The sequence below is a fragment of the Phialemonium atrogriseum genome (assembly GCF_030411735.1).
Source record: "Phialemonium atrogriseum strain 8032-3 unplaced genomic scaffold QBC33scaffold_7, whole genome shotgun sequence".
In the NCBI taxonomy this organism is placed as follows: domain Eukaryota; kingdom Fungi; phylum Ascomycota; class Sordariomycetes; order Cephalothecales; family Cephalothecaceae; genus Phialemonium; species Phialemonium atrogriseum.
In genome coordinates this window covers 127,662-147,667 of record NW_026848144.1, presented here as the reverse complement: position 1 = coordinate 147,667, position 20,006 = coordinate 127,662, and the positions used below count along the sequence as shown (strand labels likewise).

At 55.4% G+C, this 20,006-nt stretch overlaps 8 protein-coding genes across 8 annotated transcripts; 5 read left to right on the top strand and 3 right to left on the bottom strand.

Annotated features, from left to right (window-relative positions):
• The first annotated feature begins 2,454 nt into the window (after positions 1-2,454).
• On the top strand, positions 2,455-4,537 carry QBC33DRAFT_339754 (uncharacterized protein). The gene is made up of 4 exons (XM_060423745.1): positions 2,455-3,307; positions 3,498-3,678; positions 3,974-4,318; positions 4,390-4,537. Exons 1-4 carry the CDS (start codon positions 2,696-2,698, stop codon positions 4,413-4,415), a joined length of 1,164 nt encoding a protein of 387 aa, XP_060285274.1. The 5' UTR covers positions 2,455-2,695; the 3' UTR covers positions 4,416-4,537.
• On the top strand, positions 4,527-5,368 carry QBC33DRAFT_339793 (uncharacterized protein). Its single transcript, XM_060423746.1, has one exon. It carries the CDS (start codon positions 4,660-4,662, stop codon positions 5,227-5,229), a length of 570 nt encoding a protein of 189 aa, XP_060285273.1. The 5' UTR covers positions 4,527-4,659; the 3' UTR covers positions 5,230-5,368.
• A 2,154-nt stretch (positions 5,369-7,522) lies between these two features.
• Positions 7,523-9,986, top strand: QBC33DRAFT_339662 (AAR2 protein-domain-containing protein). The gene has a single exon (XM_060423743.1). It carries the CDS (start codon positions 7,720-7,722, stop codon positions 9,553-9,555), a length of 1,836 nt encoding a protein of 611 aa, XP_060285272.1. The 5' UTR covers positions 7,523-7,719; the 3' UTR covers positions 9,556-9,986.
• Positions 9,987-11,357, bottom strand: QBC33DRAFT_339674 (40S ribosomal protein S16). The gene is made up of 3 exons (XM_060423744.1): positions 11,164-11,357; positions 10,996-11,067; positions 9,987-10,865 (listed from the first exon to the last, which is right to left on the bottom strand). The coding sequence occupies exons 1-3, from the start codon at positions 11,230-11,232 to the stop codon at positions 10,419-10,421; spliced, it is 588 nt and encodes a 195-aa protein (XP_060285271.1). The 5' UTR covers positions 11,233-11,357; the 3' UTR covers positions 9,987-10,418.
• Positions 11,358-11,512: 155 nt separating this feature from the next.
• QBC33DRAFT_339610 (EAP30/Vps36 family-domain-containing protein) lies at positions 11,513-12,649 on the top strand. The gene is made up of 2 exons (XM_060423742.1): positions 11,513-12,142; positions 12,224-12,649. The coding sequence occupies exons 1-2, from the start codon at positions 11,673-11,675 to the stop codon at positions 12,549-12,551; spliced, it is 798 nt and encodes a 265-aa protein (XP_060285270.1). The 5' UTR covers positions 11,513-11,672; the 3' UTR covers positions 12,552-12,649.
• A 450-nt stretch (positions 12,650-13,099) lies between these two features.
• On the bottom strand, positions 13,100-14,930 carry QBC33DRAFT_532081 (uncharacterized protein). The gene is made up of 4 exons (XM_060427353.1): positions 14,801-14,930; positions 14,395-14,618; positions 14,016-14,291; positions 13,100-13,948 (listed from the first exon to the last, which is right to left on the bottom strand). The coding sequence occupies exons 2-4, from the start codon at positions 14,575-14,577 to the stop codon at positions 13,592-13,594; spliced, it is 816 nt and encodes a 271-aa protein (XP_060285269.1). The 5' UTR covers positions 14,578-14,618; positions 14,801-14,930; the 3' UTR covers positions 13,100-13,591.
• A 710-nt stretch (positions 14,931-15,640) lies between these two features.
• Positions 15,641-17,882, top strand: QBC33DRAFT_339582 (uncharacterized protein). The gene is made up of 5 exons (XM_060423741.1): positions 15,641-16,331; positions 16,383-16,550; positions 16,605-16,898; positions 16,950-17,356; positions 17,426-17,882. The coding sequence occupies exons 1-5, from the start codon at positions 16,014-16,016 to the stop codon at positions 17,832-17,834; spliced, it is 1,596 nt and encodes a 531-aa protein (XP_060285268.1). The 5' UTR covers positions 15,641-16,013; the 3' UTR covers positions 17,835-17,882.
• Positions 17,883-17,908: 26 nt separating this feature from the next.
• Positions 17,909-19,912, bottom strand: QBC33DRAFT_532078 (uncharacterized protein). Its single transcript, XM_060427352.1, has 3 exons — positions 19,039-19,912; positions 18,855-18,951; positions 17,909-18,698 (listed from the first exon to the last, which is right to left on the bottom strand). The coding sequence occupies exons 1-3, from the start codon at positions 19,444-19,446 to the stop codon at positions 18,352-18,354; spliced, it is 852 nt and encodes a 283-aa protein (XP_060285267.1). The 5' UTR covers positions 19,447-19,912; the 3' UTR covers positions 17,909-18,351.
• Positions 19,913-20,006: the final 94 nt, after the last annotated feature.

The window sequence follows — 20,006 nt, the reverse complement described above, 5'->3', positions numbered from 1 at the left end:
ACCTATTGGATCCATGGATGGCAGGAGAGTACCTAACCTCCACGTGTGGAGATCAGCATTTGCGATTAAGTTGCCGCAAGCCTGAGGTGGGCCTGACATCTAAAGTATAGGTACATTTTGGCACCGCAGTTGCGCCTGTTATTATGAATGCCCGGCAACCTCCTTGGTACAACACCTTGCGTCCTGCAAGCCACGAGAGAAAAAAGCAAAGGGAGGCCACCCCAACACCTCGCCTGGGCGCGAATGTATGGATGTCATGGAGATGCATCTGGGTCGCGAAGGCGGGCCTAACAAGCAAGCCACCCCAGGCATGATTCCTCCTCGATCGGGCTAGCGTTACATAAGCGCACAGATCGTCACCTCTTCCAGCACACCTCATTATGGCCCACACAGTATTAGTTTCCCTCATCGCTCTCCGCAAGCATCTACGGCATGGCTGTCCTTTTTACACACATGGGTCAAGCGAGCTTTCCAAGTTGCCTCGCCGTATTTACTAGGCAGGAGTCGAGACAATCACAGCATTCCCTCCCTTTATCCGCGCTGCCCCATTAAGGTTACGAGTATGATGTATCATTCAAATACCTGAGCCCTTCTCATTTGACGCCACATGTTTTGCCGAACCCACTCCGCCACATTGCAGAAAGACAAAGTCGAAAAAAAACTCTCATGCGCCACTTGTGGGTGGGTTTAGCAGGATAGGCCAGCCAATCATAAATATCATTTTTGCAGTCCCACCCTCGCTATCCCCTGTACAGTGCATAGATCCTTTCCAGTCCAAAAGTGAAAAATACAAAATATGGCCAAAAAAAAAAAAAAAAAAAGAGGACAGGGATCCCCAATTTCGAGCGCTACTAAAAAGTCAAGGATCCAGGACTTTCTTGCCCGCCCCCCATTTTCCCCCTCCCCCCTCCACCCCTCTTCATCTTAACCAATTTTGCGATGTGCATCCATCCACCCACCCACGTTTTTCGTACCCACTAAGATACAGGCGCATCATTCTCAAACCCGGATCATAGATTCACTACGCGGCACTAATCCGCGCAGAACATAAACACCCCTCTCGACCTTTTTGAGCACGAGTCATATACTGCATAGCAACACTGATCCGGCACCGGCGTAGGGTGTATCATTTTTTAATTGCTATTTAGGTTGAATATCAATCACTTGAAGATCGCCGAGGACCTTGGGGATAAGTCCAAACCCTGCCAGTAACTCCGATCCGGCAGAGTGGTGCTCTTTCGGACCACGCTTGAGCAGGAGAAGTACCTGCCTTAGTTTGGTACCTGTCCACAGCTTCGTCATTTGCAACTCTGACACGTCTGATTCACCACGAAGAGCGATTACTCGGCAGTACTTGCCCTCTTCTGCGCAGTGAATGGTACTTGCCTGGCATACCGAGGTGCAGGGCGTACGTTGTACATGCGTACTTTCCTCGTCCAGGATCTGCTCAGCCCTCACCCTCTGATTTCTCCACTTTCAGCAGCACCACATCAGCCCCTCCACTCGGAGAGGCAATCTCAAGGTGCCCTTGGTACTGGTACACATCAGAAAATTACCCCATCATTGTCGGGATCATCAGTGCCTCAGTACACACTATAAAGTCACGGCCCTCCCGCGCTAGGCTTAATTTTTCCTCATCCAAACCTTCGGCCAAGATAGACCCCACTGCGCGTCACATCTTAGGACCCCGTCTAGGGAAAAGCAGGGCGCAGGGCAAGAGTCAGTTTAGGTCCCAAGGAGACTAGGCTTGCCGCTTGCATCCCTACAAGTTCCGCCATTGAGGGAACCCCGGTATATCCTTGGTAATCTGGCATCCTGGAACCTCGGCGCTAGGAAATCGACCTACGCAGTAAACCAAGAGGCGTGCAGATACCTTCCTCGCGCCGACGGCACCAAAGAACCGCCCACCACCTATCCATCCACCCATCCACCTATCCGCCCATCTCTACGCTACCTACGCCTATTACATGGTGTACACGGTCTCTCCTTTACGACTCGCACTACGACAGCACTAAATCTTGGACTCGAGCTACTTTAGTGCAAATTCTTCTTCGCCATCCCCGCCAGCCTTTTTCGAACCAACGCTTAGAGTTCGCGCCTGTCTGGGACGCTTGCTTTCCGCGATCTCACCAACCCCAAGGACGCCTGATCCTTGCCACCTCTCATCGATTCCCCTAAGCTTGGCTTGTGCGCTTGGCACACGAGTCTCCATTTAACTCGATCCAAGACCGGGCAAGGAAGCCGTTCGCGCCAAACAAAAGCACCAACCAGCCGCCGCCGCCGCCGCCGTCGCTGCTTCTATTTCTTACCCAGTTTGGTCCACCGACTACTACTTCCCACATACCTGCCATTGACCTCGACTTGACCTCGGGATAAAGAGCACCCACGGACACGGACTTGCTCACTAGACCACCGCCGCCTTACCTCCCCCCCCCTTCCCCCAAAAGAAAGACAAAGACCAAAGGCCCACCTCCAACAAACCGATCTGCCCACTGGACTCGAAGCTAGCCGAATATACCAATTCTCCGGCTATCATTTCTTAGACGCGTCGCTGGGCCGTAGTATGATTTTGGTTCCAAACGTAACTGCACCACCACGCGTTCGTTGACAACCACGCATCAAAGCCCTCGCCATCTTTGAAACCAAGGCTCAGAAGCGACCATCCGCGCGCTTCTTATCCTCTCCTCGAAGCTCCATGGATCGCTCTGCGCCCGAGTACTCGCAGTCAGGTTTGCCTTCGCCCTATCCAAGCAACTTCGGCGACACCAAGTCTGAGGCGTCGTCTGTAGATAACGCATCTGCTGCGCCATACGCGACCCCGACCCCACAGCAGGAGGTGCGGTCCAGCAACTATTCCGCGGCAGGCACGCCCACGTCTGAATACGCTGTGTATCCTCACTCGGCGCGGTCAGCCTCCTTCCCAGAGCATATCCAGCGTCCATACCACCCAGCGAGCAACCCCAACGGCGGCACTGGAGGTATGGCGCAAACACCAACAAGTCCGTCCATGCCTCTGCAAGATGGACGCAACCATCAAAATTCCCAGCAGGTCAAGTCTGACAGCGAAGTACCTATAGATCCATCAATCGCTGCCCCAAGCCCGACCTATCCACACGGCCAGTATCCTCCCTATCCTGGCCACCAGCAGGATATGTCGCACAGCTATGCGCATCCGGGCAGCGCATCACTGTATGCCCAGCCTCGTCCGGACTGGAGTGGATATTCCCAACATCCTCCCATCACGCCTGGACATCCGGTCTTCCCTCACACCCCGACTTCCGGCCCTGGCCAGAACCGACCAAGCCAGGTAGGTTGAGCCTCGTGCGCCATAGTATCCCCTGATCCTCTGTCTCGGTTGCCTTGTCGCGCCTTCGTTGCGAGATAGGAAAAGCGGCGGCATTGACCACAACACCTTCTCCAGAGTTTTGAAACCCCCTGTGGCCGTTTTAGTCTCTCGTTTGGAAACATTTTGACTAATACATGGTTTCCTCTTGCAGGTCTACTCCTTCGTCCCAATCCCCGGAGCTCAGCAACACAAGAGGCCTCGGCGACGATACGAGGAAATTGAACGCATGTACAAGTGCGGATGGAATGGGTGTGAGAAGGCGTATGGGACGCTTAACCACCTGAACGCCCATGTCACAATGCAGTCCCATGGGCAGAAACGGACTCCTGATGGTACGCAGTGGTTTTTATTTTATTTTGAATTGGCGCCCACCCCCTGCCTGGCGTGCAGGTTAAGGGCGATGGAGCGATCCTTCCACGTTCAGTCTAGCTGGGCTCAATGCGTAGCGCATAGCTATTGAAGTCCGGTTAAACTGGTGAGGGAATCCGGCTCACTAGCCTGGTTACGCCCGTTCAATCCGGTGTGCTGGGTTGGTGGTCGGCGCCAACGCCTTAGTGGGCATGGGTGAACCGAACCGTCGGGTCCAACCAACAAATAAGAAACGAACTAACCCGATCTCGTGCATAGAATTCAAGGAAATCCGCAAAGAGTGGAAAGCGCGCAAGAAGGAGGAAGAGGCTCAACGTAAGGCGGAGGACGACCGGCAAAGACAGGCCAATGTCGCCGCTGCTGCTGCCGCGCAGAATGGTGGTCAAGATCCCCATGCGCCCGACGGTGGTCAGCCTCCCACGACCTATGCCTCTGCGCGTCCGGTCCAGTTGCCCCCGATTGGTTACCAGCCAACACAATACCCACCTCCTCCGTCCGCCGGTGTTCAGCAGCCCATCCCAGAATACGGTGGGAGTCAGATCTACCCCAACTACCAACCTCCGTCACCCTATGGCCAGCCTGGCCCGCAGATGTATAGCCAACGTAGGTACCTCAGCCATGTTTCCACCTTGTTGCGTCGATGCGTGCATATATACTGACGTTGTTTTGAACAGATAATGGTGGCCCGCCAAATCACTGACCGGCATCATTGCCGTTGGTTTCAGGCCGCATGGAACAAGTGAGGAACCTTTGGCTCTGAGGGATTGGCGAGAGGACGACCCGCCAATCCTGTACAATATCTCCCTCGACCTGCACACAACTCATTGCCCGCCTCTTGTTTATACTGCCTTCCGCGCGTCTCTTCCTAAGACCGCGGCCACCCAAAAGGGTGCGAAAAGAAATAAGGAAATAAAAGCACAGAAAAGGAACTGGGTAGTCACGACATGGTAATGCGCAGTTTTCCATGCTCATACTATAGGTGGAGTTTCTATCTCTTGGTGCGGCTCGGCTTGGTTGGTGGGATGCCATTACATAGGCACTGGCGCCGTTCGTCCTCGAGCTTTTCGCGCGAGTTCGCCCCTTTTCGTTTGTATTCTCTGATTACGACTGGCTTCATGGCTTCATGGTTGACTGACGCGCGCATATTGCATGGTTCGGATTGGGGAGGTCTGCATTCTGCGATTCACCATGGAATGAGTGGGGGCTGGGTTTGGAAGGTGCAAACCGGTCGGTTTTCTCCTTTTTTCTTTTATTTTTTATTTTTTATTTTTATTTTATTTTTGCATTTGAGGGTCACATATGGGCTCACTGCCTCACTGCCCTGCCCTGCGCTCTCTCTCTCTCCGATTGTTTTTATCTCTTGCCTCCTTTGTCCTGCCCAACGAGTTTCTGTCACCCCTAGATGCCATCTCAGGAGGTGGCTGTTCCAGGACGGACTGCGGGCTAGGAATGACCACTGGCGGTGGGAAATATTGGCCGAGCAAGCTCTTCACCAACCCATGGTATGGAGTTGATCGAAGAGTTGGTCTCGGCCAGGCAGCTGATAGATAGGTCCTGCTATAGAAAATAATGCTCATCGTACACTCCACACAGCGACGCACAAGCAGCGTTTGATGGAATCGATAATGGGGTAGTTGATGTAGAAATGAGCACAAGAGGGGCCTCACTAGTCAACGTAAACCCGCGCTGGCTCCCACGAGGTTCAGGGCCAGGGGACAGGCATCTTGGCGTTAGAAATGTTGGGATATCCCAAGACGACAGCGTGCTTGTATAGTACATAGATTCGGGATTCCTATAACCAACTCAAGTAACACAGCGGTGGAGGACTGGCAAGCGGGCTCGGGTCCGCGTGGCCATAACATGGCATGCGAGACGTTGGGATGTGATACAAAGACGCGGGAACTAAGGCGAACATGTGGCGGTCTGCAACCTCCTGCAACTGATGCTCTAGTCTTGTGTCACCACATATAACAGCCGGGGACGGGCACTGGCACTGGCACTCACACTCGCCCTCGCACATGGCTTCGGAGGCAGAGGCGATGACACAAGAAAAAGCAAAACTTCCATGGGTTAAGTCCCCTGTCCCACCTGCCTATCGCGTTGCACGGGTCGGAATCCACTCACGGAGGTAGAACTCCAAGGAAATGGCCTGCGCATGGATAGGTAGCTATTGATCGGCCAGCGAGAGGGGGTTTCTCGATAAGCTGCCAAGTCCCATCAGACAGATTGCCCGTTCACTGCCAGCATCAGACCTTGCATTCCGATCTACATTACAGGTAACCTGGGGTGGTTGGTGAAGTTACACGACTTTACGAACGCAGCGAACCCGAGGCTCTCCGTCTTCCTTCCCCTTTCCCCCATTTTTTTGGGGGAGGGTGCATGGATGCGCTGGATCCATAACCTTTGCGCCAAATGCGAGAAGGACTACTAAGGTGGCAGGGGAGGGATGGGAAATAAGCAATAAATATCATAAACTATCTAACCTAATAAACAACAAAAATACTACCACACGGCATACATCCCATATCCCGCCAGCCTGGGACCTAATCCCAACGGCTCGGAATGGGCGTGGTAGGTTCTAGTGTAGGGTGTATATGCACACTAACACACCATGTAATGTACGTTGTATCGCGGTAGCCACTACCCCACCTCGAACCACCCCTCCCAAGGGAAAGCCGTGCCGACCAGGGGTGTTGACTGGAGACGCCGCACGCAAGCGCCGCCCGTCGCGGAAACCGGTGTGGGGATCGACGCGCCCGAGGAGGCGGTTGAGCCGCTTGTCTTGGATCGGTGTATTTTCCCCCTAGGGCCATAGCGCGCAGCGCCAGCTCCCCTCCCCACGAGCCCGTCCCAAAGCGATGTATGTACTAGGTATGTAAGGAAGGAAGGAGTACATGCTAGTGGCGCACCGGATTCCTGCTAGGTATGTAAGGTCGGGCCGGCGTGGGACTAAGGCAGGTGATAAAGGCAAAAAATATGAGATGAAGATTAGGTTGGGTAGGCATGTGCATAGATGTGTTGCGGGGGAGTCTACTTATTAATTACCGTGCTACACTATCTCTGGACATGTTCGTATGTGGCGGCGGCCCTTGTCTTGGCTGTTAACAACCTTTTGACACAAGCTGGTCTCCCACTCCGGCCCAAGCCGAATGAAACGGTTGGTTCGCCCGGTGTGTGTCGGCTGGCGCCAACGGTCTGTGAGTTCGGGCAGGGCTCAAAATAATGCTTGATCTGTGATGCCGATGCACGCTTGCTGGTTTAGGTATTTCCTCGGTGTCCGGCTGATCATTTAGGTACTAATATTCTATTAATATACTTTCGTCATTTAATACGCCTTTTTAACCTTTTCATTTTCAGACCCGTTGCTCCCTATAGTTGTAAACATACGAACGCTGCCGCCAAATTTCTTCAGTGACGTGATGTTTTCAAGCTATCGTGCCAAGCCCTCGTTTAATTTACAAGATCTCGGATCACTAGATAGATACCATTGCCTGGGACTGATAAGCATCAATTGTTCATGCATCTTCTCCCACCAAGAAAGCATATTCATACAATTATACACTGCATGCAAGGCAAACCCAATCCTTAAGATAGAGGCTTGTTCAGGCTGATATTGACCATGACGTAGCACCTTGTTCTCTTTTTGACTCGGCCACCGTGATAGTTCGCCGTGATGCTGCCTAGCCAGTTCTGACGGACCGTTGCTTCTAAACCACTTTAAACTTTTCTACTCCGACCTGATACGCTCTCTTTTCCCTTATTGGGGACTGATCCTACCTCCTACATTTGTTTGCTGTCTTCAAGTCCGTTCCTTGAGCCGCCACCCGATGGTGCACTTGCACTTGTCCAACAAGCATACACTCGCTCTCTTTCCCCGCTACATTTGTGTCTTCCCGAGCAGTCTCTTGTGGTTTCAAAACACCGCCCTTTCCAGAGAGCTCTATTTTTTCATGTGAAGAAAAAAAAACTGTATTCAGCTGAAGTATTGCTCTGCGGGAAAAGCTATGAGCGCCCAAGCCATCTCTTCGAGTGGAGACGGTTGTCAAAACCTTCCAAACGAGCCGTCGCTGGATGGTGCCACAGAGGGACTTTTTTCCTTCACCGAAACCATGGCCGAGGACAGTGTAAGCGATATTGCGCAGTCCTCATCTAACATTGCCGACGCGGGCTCGTCTTCCGTCTCAAGCGACTCCGCCCCTCGGAGCACCAGCCACAGCTTCTACAACTCATCGAGCTTGGCCAAGTCCAACTCGACGGCTTCCGCCGGGAGGCGCTCCATCGCCTCCCATATATCTGTGGGCGCGATTGGCACCATCCCCTTCGGGGCTCTTCGAGTCCATCGGCCCAGCGAATCTCCGCAATCCACGCCGGCAGATCTCGCCATCACTGGCCCCCTGGCCGAGGAGTTCGAGGAGCCCCCTCCCCCGCCGACGAAATGTCTCGAAAAGGGAGACATATTCTTGATCCTGGACTTGCCGCTGGGGTTCACCGTGGGCATCGATACCCAGACGGTGTCGGCGAGGAGTACCCAGATCCCCGGCTTTCGCGACATCCCGCCCGGTCCCCACTTCCTCTGGGTGTTGGCGTCAGGCGCGATATTCCGCTCTGGGTACTGGTTCGTCACTGGGGAGCTGGGCGAGGTCAGGGTGAAGCAATGGGACAAGTATAACGAGGTCATTGGCGAAGCAGCTAGCCAGTTCGAGGCACGCGAGCAGAAAGAGAACATTGACGACACATACCCACGGCTGATCCCCTACAGCCACGTAGGGGGCGGGTCCGACACGGCTGGCGCCCCCACTCCGCCGCCCAAGGACCTTCCGACGGGCATTCCGGCCCCGGGAACCGAAGCAGGGCACGACAGGGCGTCGATCTGGCGGCAGGTCACGTCGGGCATATCGCCCGCCTTCCTCGACAGGATCACGAGCAAGAGGAATGTCCGCGAATGGCTCGTCGACACCTCGGACAGTGCCAAGGGGGAGATGCACTTTCAAGAGCCGGCCAGGTTCCTCAAGACCGTGGTGGGCAGCGAGCTGAACTTCCTCCTGCAGCGAGACGCCGTCGACCTGGACCTCCTGCGCATCTCCCCGGGCGACGACTCCCCACCCGACGTGACGCCTCGCATCCTAGCCCTCCTCGACAACAACCACAACAACAACGGCGGCTCCGACGCTCCTCCCAGTGTCACCGAGGCAGACATCATCGGCGAGCTGCAGTTCACCTTCCTGACGGGCATGCACATCGGCAACTACTCGTGCATCGAGCAGTGGTGGCACGTCCTGCTCAAGGTCGTCCTCCGCGCCCACCGCCTCGCCGCCGACCGCCCGGTCCTCGCCCGCGCCCTGCTGGAGACCCTGCACGCCCAGATGATCTACAATGACCGGTACATCATCGTCGCCGCCGGTGACGAAGACACTGTTGGCAGCAACAAGAACAACAACGGCAACAGCAGCAACAACAACAGCAACAACAACAACAGTATCCTCAACACCATCCCCCGCAACGCCGCCCGCCTCCGCGCCGCGCTGGCCCTCTACAAGCGCCGCCTCGACGTGTTCCTGCTCGGCCTGGGGGCCAGGGTCACGCCCGACCAGGCGGCCGTCGGGGCCGCGTTTGCCGAGCTCGAGGCTTGGTTCTGGAGGTGTGGATGGGATCTACGGGGCGGGGGCGGGGACGGCGACGGGGAGGAGGCGGGGGAGGGGACGAAGGGGAGAGCCGGAGGGGAGGAAGGGGAAGATGATAATGGTGGTGGTGAGGACGACGACGACGACGAGGAATACCTGCCGGTGATCGTTGATTTGGATGAGGAGGGGAGGGAGGTCGGGCTTGTTAGTTGGAGCTAGGTTGTTACTGTGCTTCTCCTGCTTCGTATTTATATGGAACCGGTATTTGGCGCCTGTGTAGGAGACCGAAGTTGGACAGGCGTTTCAGGGCATCCGATAATGAGTGTACGCTGTATGAAGGTGCTGCGGAGATGGGGGATCCCTGGTGTCGGTCTAATGGGTTGATATGTGTTGATTGAGGAGTAGCTACGTTGCAATCCCCAATATCATACTTCGATTCTACGGACAAGGAGTAGGACAGGAATTTGCTTGGGTGTATCCGGCATAGGTAGGTCAAGTTACCTACGGGCCGCTCGCTGAATGTGCACCAAGTTGGTCAGATACCCTGCCGAGCATGAAGTAGCATGGAAGGAAGGTGAGTCTATAAGGGGAGATCCGGGCAGCTAGCTCTCCTACCCGTCATGGGCTTGAAGGGTCGACTGGGGGAGTTATAGCAATCGGCAATCGCTAGGTTCACAGAGGGCGCTGCAGTCGCACTATCTTGTTTTTGGGCCAAGTCTTGGAAGTTTCGTTTGCCATTTCCCTTTACAAACCAGCCCCGGAGAAAAGGGGTTTGCCATGCAAATGCAGCAAATAAATAGAAAGCCTTTCCTTTCCGTCGTTTAGGTTCCTTTGTGACTCCCGACCCTCAACGCAAGAAAGCATCCCCTCTTCCTCTCCCTTCGGAATGTGGTTTCCGGGCCGGGGAGCGTCTGCTTCACAGAAACGAAAAGAGCCCCGGATTGGCAACTTCCTGTCGAGTCTGCGAAAGGCCAAACAGCAACCCCGCCCATCCGGGCAGGACCAGTAGACCGTCCATCTGCCATCCACCCGGCCGGCCAACCGCCCAACTGCCCACCCCTCTTCCCCGGACAAGACGACCTTTAACGGTAGGACTTCTGGAACCTGGACCTGGCACCCTTACCACCGAACTTCTTGGGCTCGCAACGACGGTTGTCGGCGACGAGGAGGGTACGGTCGAACTGGGTCAGGGCCTGCTTGAGCAGGTTCTTGCTGTGCTCGTCGACGTACTTCTGGTAGTAGGCGATCAGGGCCTTGGAGATGGCCTGGCGAACGGCGTAGACCTGGGAGGTGTGGCCACCACCGGTGACTCGGACGCGGATGTCTATTTGTCGTGAGAATCTGTTGTTAGCCAAGCGTCCTGCTGTCCTGTGCAATTTCCCCGGCCCTGGAGCATCGGGGTCTTCGTCATTTTCCTCTGTTCCTCGTAATTCCCCTCGAGATCCCGTTGTGATATGAAAGATGGAATGGGAATGCGTACCAATCGCCGAGAACTTGTCAAGACCGACGACGAGAAGCGGCTCGTAAACCTGGATTTCAAGAGGTAATGGTCAGCTGCTGTTTGCTTTCCCGGTCAAATTGGACGGCCGAGGGTTGGCGGGGGCCTAAATATGCCACTCCCCCAATCCCTCGACACATTCCATCCTGTTCATGACGCACCTTGAATCGGAGAACGGCGGGCTCGACGAGCTGGAGGGGGCGACCGTTGACCTTGATGAGACCCTTGCCGGCCTAGAATCCAGGGAAAAAACACACGACTGTCAGCACATCGGTTCCTCTATCCCATCAAGAACTTCCTCCTCCACCCCCCGCGGAGTCCCACTGCACCTTTGCAATTGCGACGGCGGTCGCTGTCCGCTTCTTGCCGAAGCAAGCAACGCTCTGTGGGGTCGACATGGTTGCGAGTTTTGCGGTGTGCGGATGAGGTTCGAAGATATTTGTCGCGACCGGGGCGTTCGTGGACCGTTCAAGCTTTCCCTCAAAGTTTTGCTATTGCGGCTTTGCGATTTTTCCAACCCAGGGCAAATTGGGGTTTGTGCCCTTTCCTTTCGCGGATGCGCTTTAATTGGATGGATACCTCGCTAAGTGGAGTTGTTGCACGTGACTGCTGACATGACATGTCTTTTATCTTATCGCCCGGATCTTTGGCCCCACCGGTTGACTTGTAACCTGGATAGGCCTGCCGCGAACTAGAACTTGCGATGTAGCAACGAGCAAGCTTCCTAATGCCTATTTGCCAACGGCGATGCTGCTTCACTCGTAACAAACCGACCCAGCATCCATCCTTCCACAAACCCGGCTCTTCCTAACCGACCCCCACCCCCTCGCCAGGCGCCATGTCCCGCAAGGGCGTCGGCCTGGCGGCCTTCGACCGCAGCCGGCTGACGTCGGCGCAGTACGCCAGCCACGGCTCGACGCTGCGGACGACGGACGCGGCGGCTCTGGAGACGCAGCTGGCCGTGTTCCGGTCGCTGGTGCAGCAGTTCGCCCAGACGCACGCCAAGGACATCCGCTCCGACCCCTCCTTCCGCGCCCAGTTCGCCCGCATGTGCGCCGCCATCGGCGTCGACCCGCTAGCGAGCAGCAGCGGCGGCTCCGCGGGTGGAGGCGGCGGTGGTGGTATGGGCTCGTCAGTCTGGGCGCAGCTGCTGGGGAGGTCGGTCAATGACTTCTACTTTGAGCTGGCGGTCAGGGTGGTGGAGGTGTGTGGGGAGACAAGGGGGGAGAATGGGGGGCTGATCGAGGTGCGAAAGGTGAGGGAGAGGATTGTCAGGGCGAGGATGGAGGGTGCGTCGGATATCACGGAGTGAGTTGTCCCGAAGGGGGGATATTCTCCCATGAAATACTGCAAGCATGGCTGACCGGGGCGGGGCTCTTCGCTCTGTAGGGACGATATCCTTCGCGCTGTTGGGACGCTCAAACCTCTTGGGTCGTCGTACTCGGTCATTAAAGTCGGGAGTAAGCCGTATATACGCTCGGTTCCTAAGGAGCTCAACATTGATCAGAGTGCCGTGCTCGAGGCGGTCCAGGTGCTTGGATACGTCAGCGTGTCCATGCTTATGGTGAATCTCAGGTGGGCCAGGGCGAGGGCCCAGACAGCTGTTGAGGATCTCGTCGGCGAGGGCATGTTGTGGGTCGACAAGCAAAACCAAGAATTGGAGTTTTGGAGCCCGGGTTTCATGCTGGAGGCCCCAGAGGCCACATCGCTGGGCTGAGAGTGCAAGCTATGACGGGCGATAACCAGACGAAGGGGCCATTATCATAACATACACAGATATCCGGATCGGCAAGTGAGATCGGCATCTTCTACGGACTGCGAAACGGCATCTACCGTCTACTCCGCCGAGTTGGAGAATTCAAACTCTGCTGTTACCAGGTATACTCCTGTTTGATGCGGATCTACTCCAGGCCATGCCTGGCATGTTACCGGGCGACCAGAGCTTGATCCCGCTCCTCAATCTTTCATGGAACTACATAAAGCATCTCTGGCATAACTCGCCGATAAATGGCTGGCCACGCGACGCGCATGGAACATGGGCCTGCCAACCGAGCCAACGTGTTGAAGGTATCTTAAACCATTTGTGGATACCTGGAAGGGCCCCCACAGCCTGTGGTGTTTGTTGATGATGGAGATATCGAAGTGCTGGTGGTCCATGGGCCCCGTGGATCCGGCGTCAAACCTTCTGAGGTGAAGACTAGGGGTAGTCAATAGATAGAGAGAACCTGAGAGAGCCTGAGAGGACAAGATGAGCTTGATTCGCCTCTCCAGTTAGATATACTCCATTTCTATGACCCAATTCAACCCCATAAGGTGGCTACATCACCTCTTAAGTTACCACGACGTGTTGGCTTGTCGGAGCTCTGTTGAGCTCAAGCCCATGTTCAAAATCCCGTCAGGTTCAGTAAGTAGTAGTGGTACCCAGATAATCTTCTATCTACCTGTCCACCTCGCCGCAAGAAGCATTTGACATCAAAATAACGTAACAAGAGACCTACATTATACACACCGCCCACTTCCTACCGTCGCGAGAGCCGCAAGAGCCGGATCTCACTACATCACCCACATGGCTCCTCTCACTCGCCATGTAGCCAAGAAACCTGCGTCCCTCCTTAAATAGCAAGAATAAGTGCAAACCATATCTTCCCCCTCCACCCAGGTACTCGACCAAGAGTCTTCGATTCTCCACCGAGACACCAAAGGCTCTACACTCCACGGCCCTACCCCCGTCTACCGGGCTCCCGTTGGCCCCGTGTTTTAGTACGGCGGGTTCGGCCCGACAGGGGGGTAGTCATCGGGGCGGCCGGAGAGAGAGGGACCGCTGGAGCGGCCATCGCCAAAGTGCTTCTTGCGAAGGGCGGCGAGGCGCCTCTTCTTGGTGACGGTGTTGATGTAGGTGCCAATGATGAAGGACACGAGGTTGAAGAAGGGCACCCACGTGCTTTCGGGCAGGAACTTCTGCGCAAAGGCCAGGCAGAGCGGGCTCGTGACCCAGCTGACCCGCATAACCTTCCAGAAACCGACCCGGACCGTGGCCCGCACCTGGTGCAGGTTCCGGGCACCGGCGATCAGGGCCATGGCCACGAGGTAGACGGTGTTCTGAATAGGGGCGATCTGAAAAAAAAAAAAGAATGTGTCAACGGTGTTGGTAACAGGGGGGGGAGGTTGAGGGAGCACATACGATCAGGTTGCTGAAGAGGATCTGCAAGATCTTGGACTTCAGGCTGGTGCGGTTTTTGAAGACCTTCTGCAGAAACCAGATCAGGACGTGGCCCAGTGGCGCGCTGACAAGTGCGCCATATGCGGCCATCTTGGGGACACGAGATGTGAAGTAATTGTTGTGCTTGTTGCGGTCCTTTGCCAGCCAGGAAGCGATGAGCTCTTGTGCCCCGGCCAAGGTGCCGGCAGTCAGCATCTTGGTGCGCAGCGGGTTCGACTCCAATTCCTTGATGTAAGCCTGGTGGTCCGCCATCTGTTAGCTGCGGACAATTCCTCCTCTCGCACCCAAACGGGGGTTGGAGCTACGGGAGCGGGGCTCGTCGGGAGGGGCGGAGACGTACAGCGAGGTAACCTTTGGTGCCGGCATTCTGCTTCCCACCGGTCACAGCGGTTCCGATGGCTGCGGCGATGGGATGCTTCCCACTCGTGCCTGGAATAGGCCCACCCCTGATCGCGGAGCTGGCCGAGGAGACGGCGCTCGGCGCGGCCTCACGGTAGGTGTCCCGCTCGAATTTAAGCGACATAGCGGGCAACGGTCAAATCGGCATCTAGGTTTGTCTGAGATCTGAATTGGAATGGAACGTCAGCATTGTGTTTAGGTTTTTGGGATGAGCCGCAAGTGGCCACTCGAGGCTGGTGGGCAGCGTTTGCGACGAAACGGGGGTTTGTTTACAGCCTCAATGCTTGTAGAGTGCTTGCAGTACTGACGAGGTTGGCAAGGGGAAGCGAGCGGATAGGAAAACACACATTGGACGGCAAAACTGGACCGGGACTGGAGAGGTGAGAGGCTTACCGGCTATGAGGGGATCCCAACAAGCGCATCCGGTGATGGAGAAGTGGAACAGGTCGGCCAAGGAGGTTGGAATTTGACTCTGAACTTGGGGGGACGGTCGCGACTAGGAGCTGGGGTGAAATGTGGAGACCTGAGGTGCCCCTGTTTGTTGTGTTGATTGGCCGGGTTACCGACCTTGTCCCGAGGTTTGTTTTGTCTCCACCATTCACGAGGGGGTCTAGATTTGGTAGACACTTTGACGACAACACATTCATGCATCACATCCACTGCATTTGGCAAAGGATTGGCAACGATGCATATGCACGATCTAAGCCTTTGGTGATACTCCTACCGAGATACCGGGGTATGCAAGCTCTCCATGGTTAGGTACTTACCAGCCCTCCAGGTAGGTTACCCTTAGGTAGGTACCCTGTGACGCTCCTTGAGCCGCATTGGCTTTCATCAGCTCGGAAGAGCGATCACCTTTGTGCCTGCCTTGATGCCACCGCTCTAATGGCCTCGGGATATCGAGAGTCGAAAGCTCTTGCCTTGTTAGGTGGGTCGCTTAGATACCTGGTGTTGCCTTTCTCATCAGCTGGGATGGTCCTATTGTGATCAAGGAACAAACCCCAACAACTCCGAGAATTGTAGGTAATGGCTACTCCATGACAGCATAAATATGCCCTGCTGTGAAGATTGTGGACTGCAAAATCGTCTAGATACTGTGTTTAAGCATCCTCTTCTTGCCTTCGCGCGTTTAACTAACCTTGAAGCTTTCCGGAGAGTGAGTTTCAAACTCAACGCCGTCGCGTTCAACTAGGCAACCTTGAAGCTTCCCAAAGAGAGAGTTTTCAAACTCAACGAACACGATTGAGTCTGCCCTCGCCCCCCTTTTCACTATGTCCTCACATTCCGACCCTGCTGCAGTCCTGGCCACTCCAGTCAACAAATTTCTGGGCTTGGTTATCTTCACTCTTCTTTCCACCCATTTCCCTGATAGCTATCCTTTTTTCCTTGGCTCCAGTGCTGGCCACTCCTCTGCTAGCCAACGTGTTTAAAAGCACCATACTTGATATGAGGTCTGGCGTCTCTGTCTCTGTCGACCAATAGTGAACCTCGTTTCGGTTAGCATCTTGCCTTAATCAGGTACACTGAGGCTCGGAGCGGCGTCCCATATCGGCACGCCATATGGTAGGTCTGCGCATGCCCCAGGCCCGGCATATCATTGACGCCATGGAAACGCCCTCAAACCCCGGGCAAACCCCAGCCCTGCCAGTACCAGGCAGTGAGCCTGTACCTCTTCCCATCTCGACCTTCTCAACACTCCAACGCCCACCGCCGACACGTGGCTGGAAGCCCAGATGCGGCCATATTTCTATGACACGCCTGTACCATACGCCTTTCCGCTGCCAAAACTGCCAAAACCGAGGGGTATTCGGTTGGCTTTATCGTTGCACCCAGGATCGCGAAGTTATACTCCGAGATATGAAAAGCCGTGGTGGCAGGGTTCGTTCTCGGAATCCACCGGTTACAGAGACTTGACTGAACAGAGAATAGGTCACTTTCGATGAGATCGGCGAAGGCTTTGCGGAGCACATGTCCCTCGGGAATCGCGGCCCTGATGCGCGATCTGACAAGTTCAGCTTCCTGAAGGAGATCACGTCGGAGGAGATGCAATCCTACACCCCTGATCAGATCGCCACCATACTTGGCCAACGTGAGAATGTACGCGTTTGCCCAGAGTCTTGAAGGTTTCTCCTACTTACCAACGTACCAAAGGTTCACGAGGCCATTGCAAGAGATCGGCGAGGTGGTAACACAGTCCTGCGGGACCTGGCCTTTTCCTCTGTCAGGCAGCCATGGGTACCTAGGCAGGGAGAGGAGTGTCAGCACAAAGTCTGCCCATCCTGCAACATCACGGGGAAAGATAAAAGTTGGCTCAGTTTGAACGGTATTGCCAATGGCGTCATACCGCCCACAGCTGTCACTGGCTTCTCCTTCTCCTATATGAAGTCAAGGCCCGTGTCGGATCCTGATATCGTCAAGAATCTTGGTTATCGAGCTGTGCCTATGGTGGGTGCCCGCTCTAATCTCCTGGGGAATCTACGCGCTAACACAAGACAGCCGCGACCCCGGCAGCTGATCTCCTTCACTCCTCCAAGCTCTCCGTCCTCGACTTGGAGCGTCATGGATATCGTCGACGAGCATCTCGGGAAGGTTGATAATCCCAGCGATGATTACCAGTCAAGCTGGTGGCATCCTGATTCCGGGGTCGCAGCCGAGCAATCATCATCCAACCACACTACAACTACGGGAACCGAGAACACCAGTGGAAGAGGCAAAACTAGAGCAGGTGCTTCCAAAGCCGACAACTCGGTAAATATGTCTCCCGAACCACGCAACGAAGATCTGTTCGTCCGACCCCCATGGACCCCACCACTTACCCCTACCCGTGGGGCCGGGAGTGGTCTGGCAGGCTCAGAGAAAGCGATCCGCTCTGCTTCCTACGAAGACGCCAGCGACGGTAGAAGGTATGTCAGATATGTACCGATATTGAGTTGGCTTGCGACCATTTTCTCTACTAACACTAGTATGACCAGCCCTTCATCCCTCAAAACAAACCTCCCCGTTCGGCAAAAGGTGTCCTCGTCCGTCATACCGTTCAGCGGCGAGGGTAAAGGTAGTTCGGCCGGGCCAGTCGCCCACACGGACCGTAACCACCCCGTCGCCGAGCATTATGTACCTTACCAGCCCGAGGAAGAGTGCGACGTCGGACTATTCCATCCTTTCAACCAAGGAGTGTTTGATGCGGCTTGCCGGGAGGCACTACCACACCCGAGTACTGGGGAGCAGCACTTCTTTGCTGAAGAGGTGACTGCCATGGAAGAAGCCGAAAACGAGGGAGGTTTCTTCGGCAAGGAACCGCTCGACGTGCCCGGTGGTGTGGCCCTGACGGAGGAGGCCGTCGAGTCGGCTACTGCCGATATTGCATGGCTTAGGCTTTTGTGATTAGCCTGGGGTGATACCAAATTAGGGGTTAATATTCGAGGACTGAAGCCTCGATTATTTTCGTCTGGAATCCGGCCCTCTGCAGAATTTGGCGTTTATAGGCTTTGTTTGACTTGTACTGTACAGATAGATACCATCCGCGTTGGCATCGGCGTTTGGTAGACGGACAGGAGGGCGCCCACAAAGCCTGCTCTTACATGCAGCAGGCGATGTGGTTGTTTCAAGGCCCTCCGTGTATGGCAGATTGCCATGATTGCGGCCTGCCCAATGTTAGAGGAGGCAAAGGGATTATTGTGACGGACGGACTGTATTTACATGACACAACTAGGTACTTTTAGCCCATTGCGGTCTGTGGAATAAACAGGGATCTATCCAAGGGTATCGCAAAATGGCAGTTGGAACCATCCAACCGCTGGAACTCTCCCAACCTCGAACCTCCCCCCGATACTCATCCAGCAGCGCCGCCCCAAAACGTTCCTAGACAAATGGATCCACGCGCTCCCTGCTAAACCCCTCCTTAAATCGGAATAGCCCGCATCTCCTCGGGGGTCCAATGCCTCCTCATGTTCTCGGCGCCGAGGGTGCGGACCTCCTGGTCGAGGTGGGAGAGCAGGACGTCGCCCCACGAGTCCATCTTGGACCTCATGACGGACAGCTCGAGCTCCGACTCGCGGTTCCGGCAGCGGCGCAGGTAGTCCTCGAGACCGTCCATGCCGGCGTGGATCAGGCGGTGCTGGCGGACCAGCTCGCCGGCGCCGCCGCCCTTGCCGGCGCGGAACTCGGGCATCTTGCGGGCGAGGAGCGGGAAGAGGTACGTCTCCTCGATGCTGTGGTGGGCTTCGAGGTAGCGGATGAGGGAGAGGCCTGGATGGAGGGTGGGTGTGTTTTGGTTAGGTTCTGGTGGAGGGGTTTCTTGTTTCATTTTGTTCTCTTTCTTTCTTGAGGTTTTTTTATAAAATAAAATAAAAACCCCTCCCCCTTTTCTTCTTGCCAACTGTTTTTGGGGGTTGGATAACTTACCCTCTTCAAGAAACTGCTTCAAGGTCATGTTGGACGGCCTCTTGCCCGACGTGCACGCGTCGTATAGGAGCTTCCAGCTCCTCCGGAAGTGGTCATGCTGTGAGGAACTGGTTAGCTGGGCGAGGATCGCTCTTTGGGGTAGCGAGAGCCGCCCTTTATTTAGGGAGGTGGCAAGCTCACGTACGAAGTAGTCCATTTGTTCGGCTAAACGGTTGTAGGTGCGGAATTCTTGTTGGGTCAGGGGTGGCAGGTCTGGCTCGGGTATGTTTCCAGATGACGGGCCGGAGGGCGGTTGGGCCTCCGTTTTGCCCGCCTTGGGTTTGTCGCCCCCATTGCCATCCTCTCCTTCATGCGTCGAAGTCACCGGCGCAGGCGCCTCTGGCGCCTCCGCACTTGCGGAGGGGCCGGCCTCGTTGGGCGGAGCTTGGGTTGAAGATGACATGGAGAATAGCCTCGCCGTCTTCTTGGCCGGTGAGGACAGGGGTTTCGAGGCGAGTCTTGCAGCACGGCCGGCTTCAAGAGCAGTGAACCCGTAGGACCTGCTGGATGCAAATGTGATTCTCTGGCTCGCTAGTCGACCGAGCCGTTGCATCGAACGAGAGATTTCGATTTCTTGGTAAGTTGTAGGCTGTCAACCGGATCTCATGTATGCCTGCCTGTTAAATATATATAGGTATGCACGACTGAAGCACTCATATAAGGGAGAAGCAAGAGAGGAAAGGGAATCAGGCTTCAGCGAGGCAGCAGAAAATGTTTAATAATCCTAGGTCGCTCGTTGGTGCAGCTCAGTTGGCAGCAACTGAGTGGTTGACTAAGCGATTGGCAATCACTAGAATAGAACGAAAACAGTCGCCGGCAGATCTGGATGTGAATATCAGACGCTGGGGTCCCGATCTTTTCCCCTGCGCTGCACCTCCAGCTCAAGAGCTCCAGGGGCTTAGAATCTAGAGGAACCGTGAAGTTGGTGATGAATGGTAGCCGGAGATTTATGTAGGCACAGTACCTTGGTAACCAGGGTTTGGGTTCCATTACATGTAGGTGCAGGTCGGGAGTCTGTGCATTTTCTCACGGCGGGGGGGGGGGGGGGGGGGGGGGGGGGGGGGGGGGGGGGGGGGGGGGGGGGGGGGGGGGGCGGGGGGGGGGGGGGGGCCG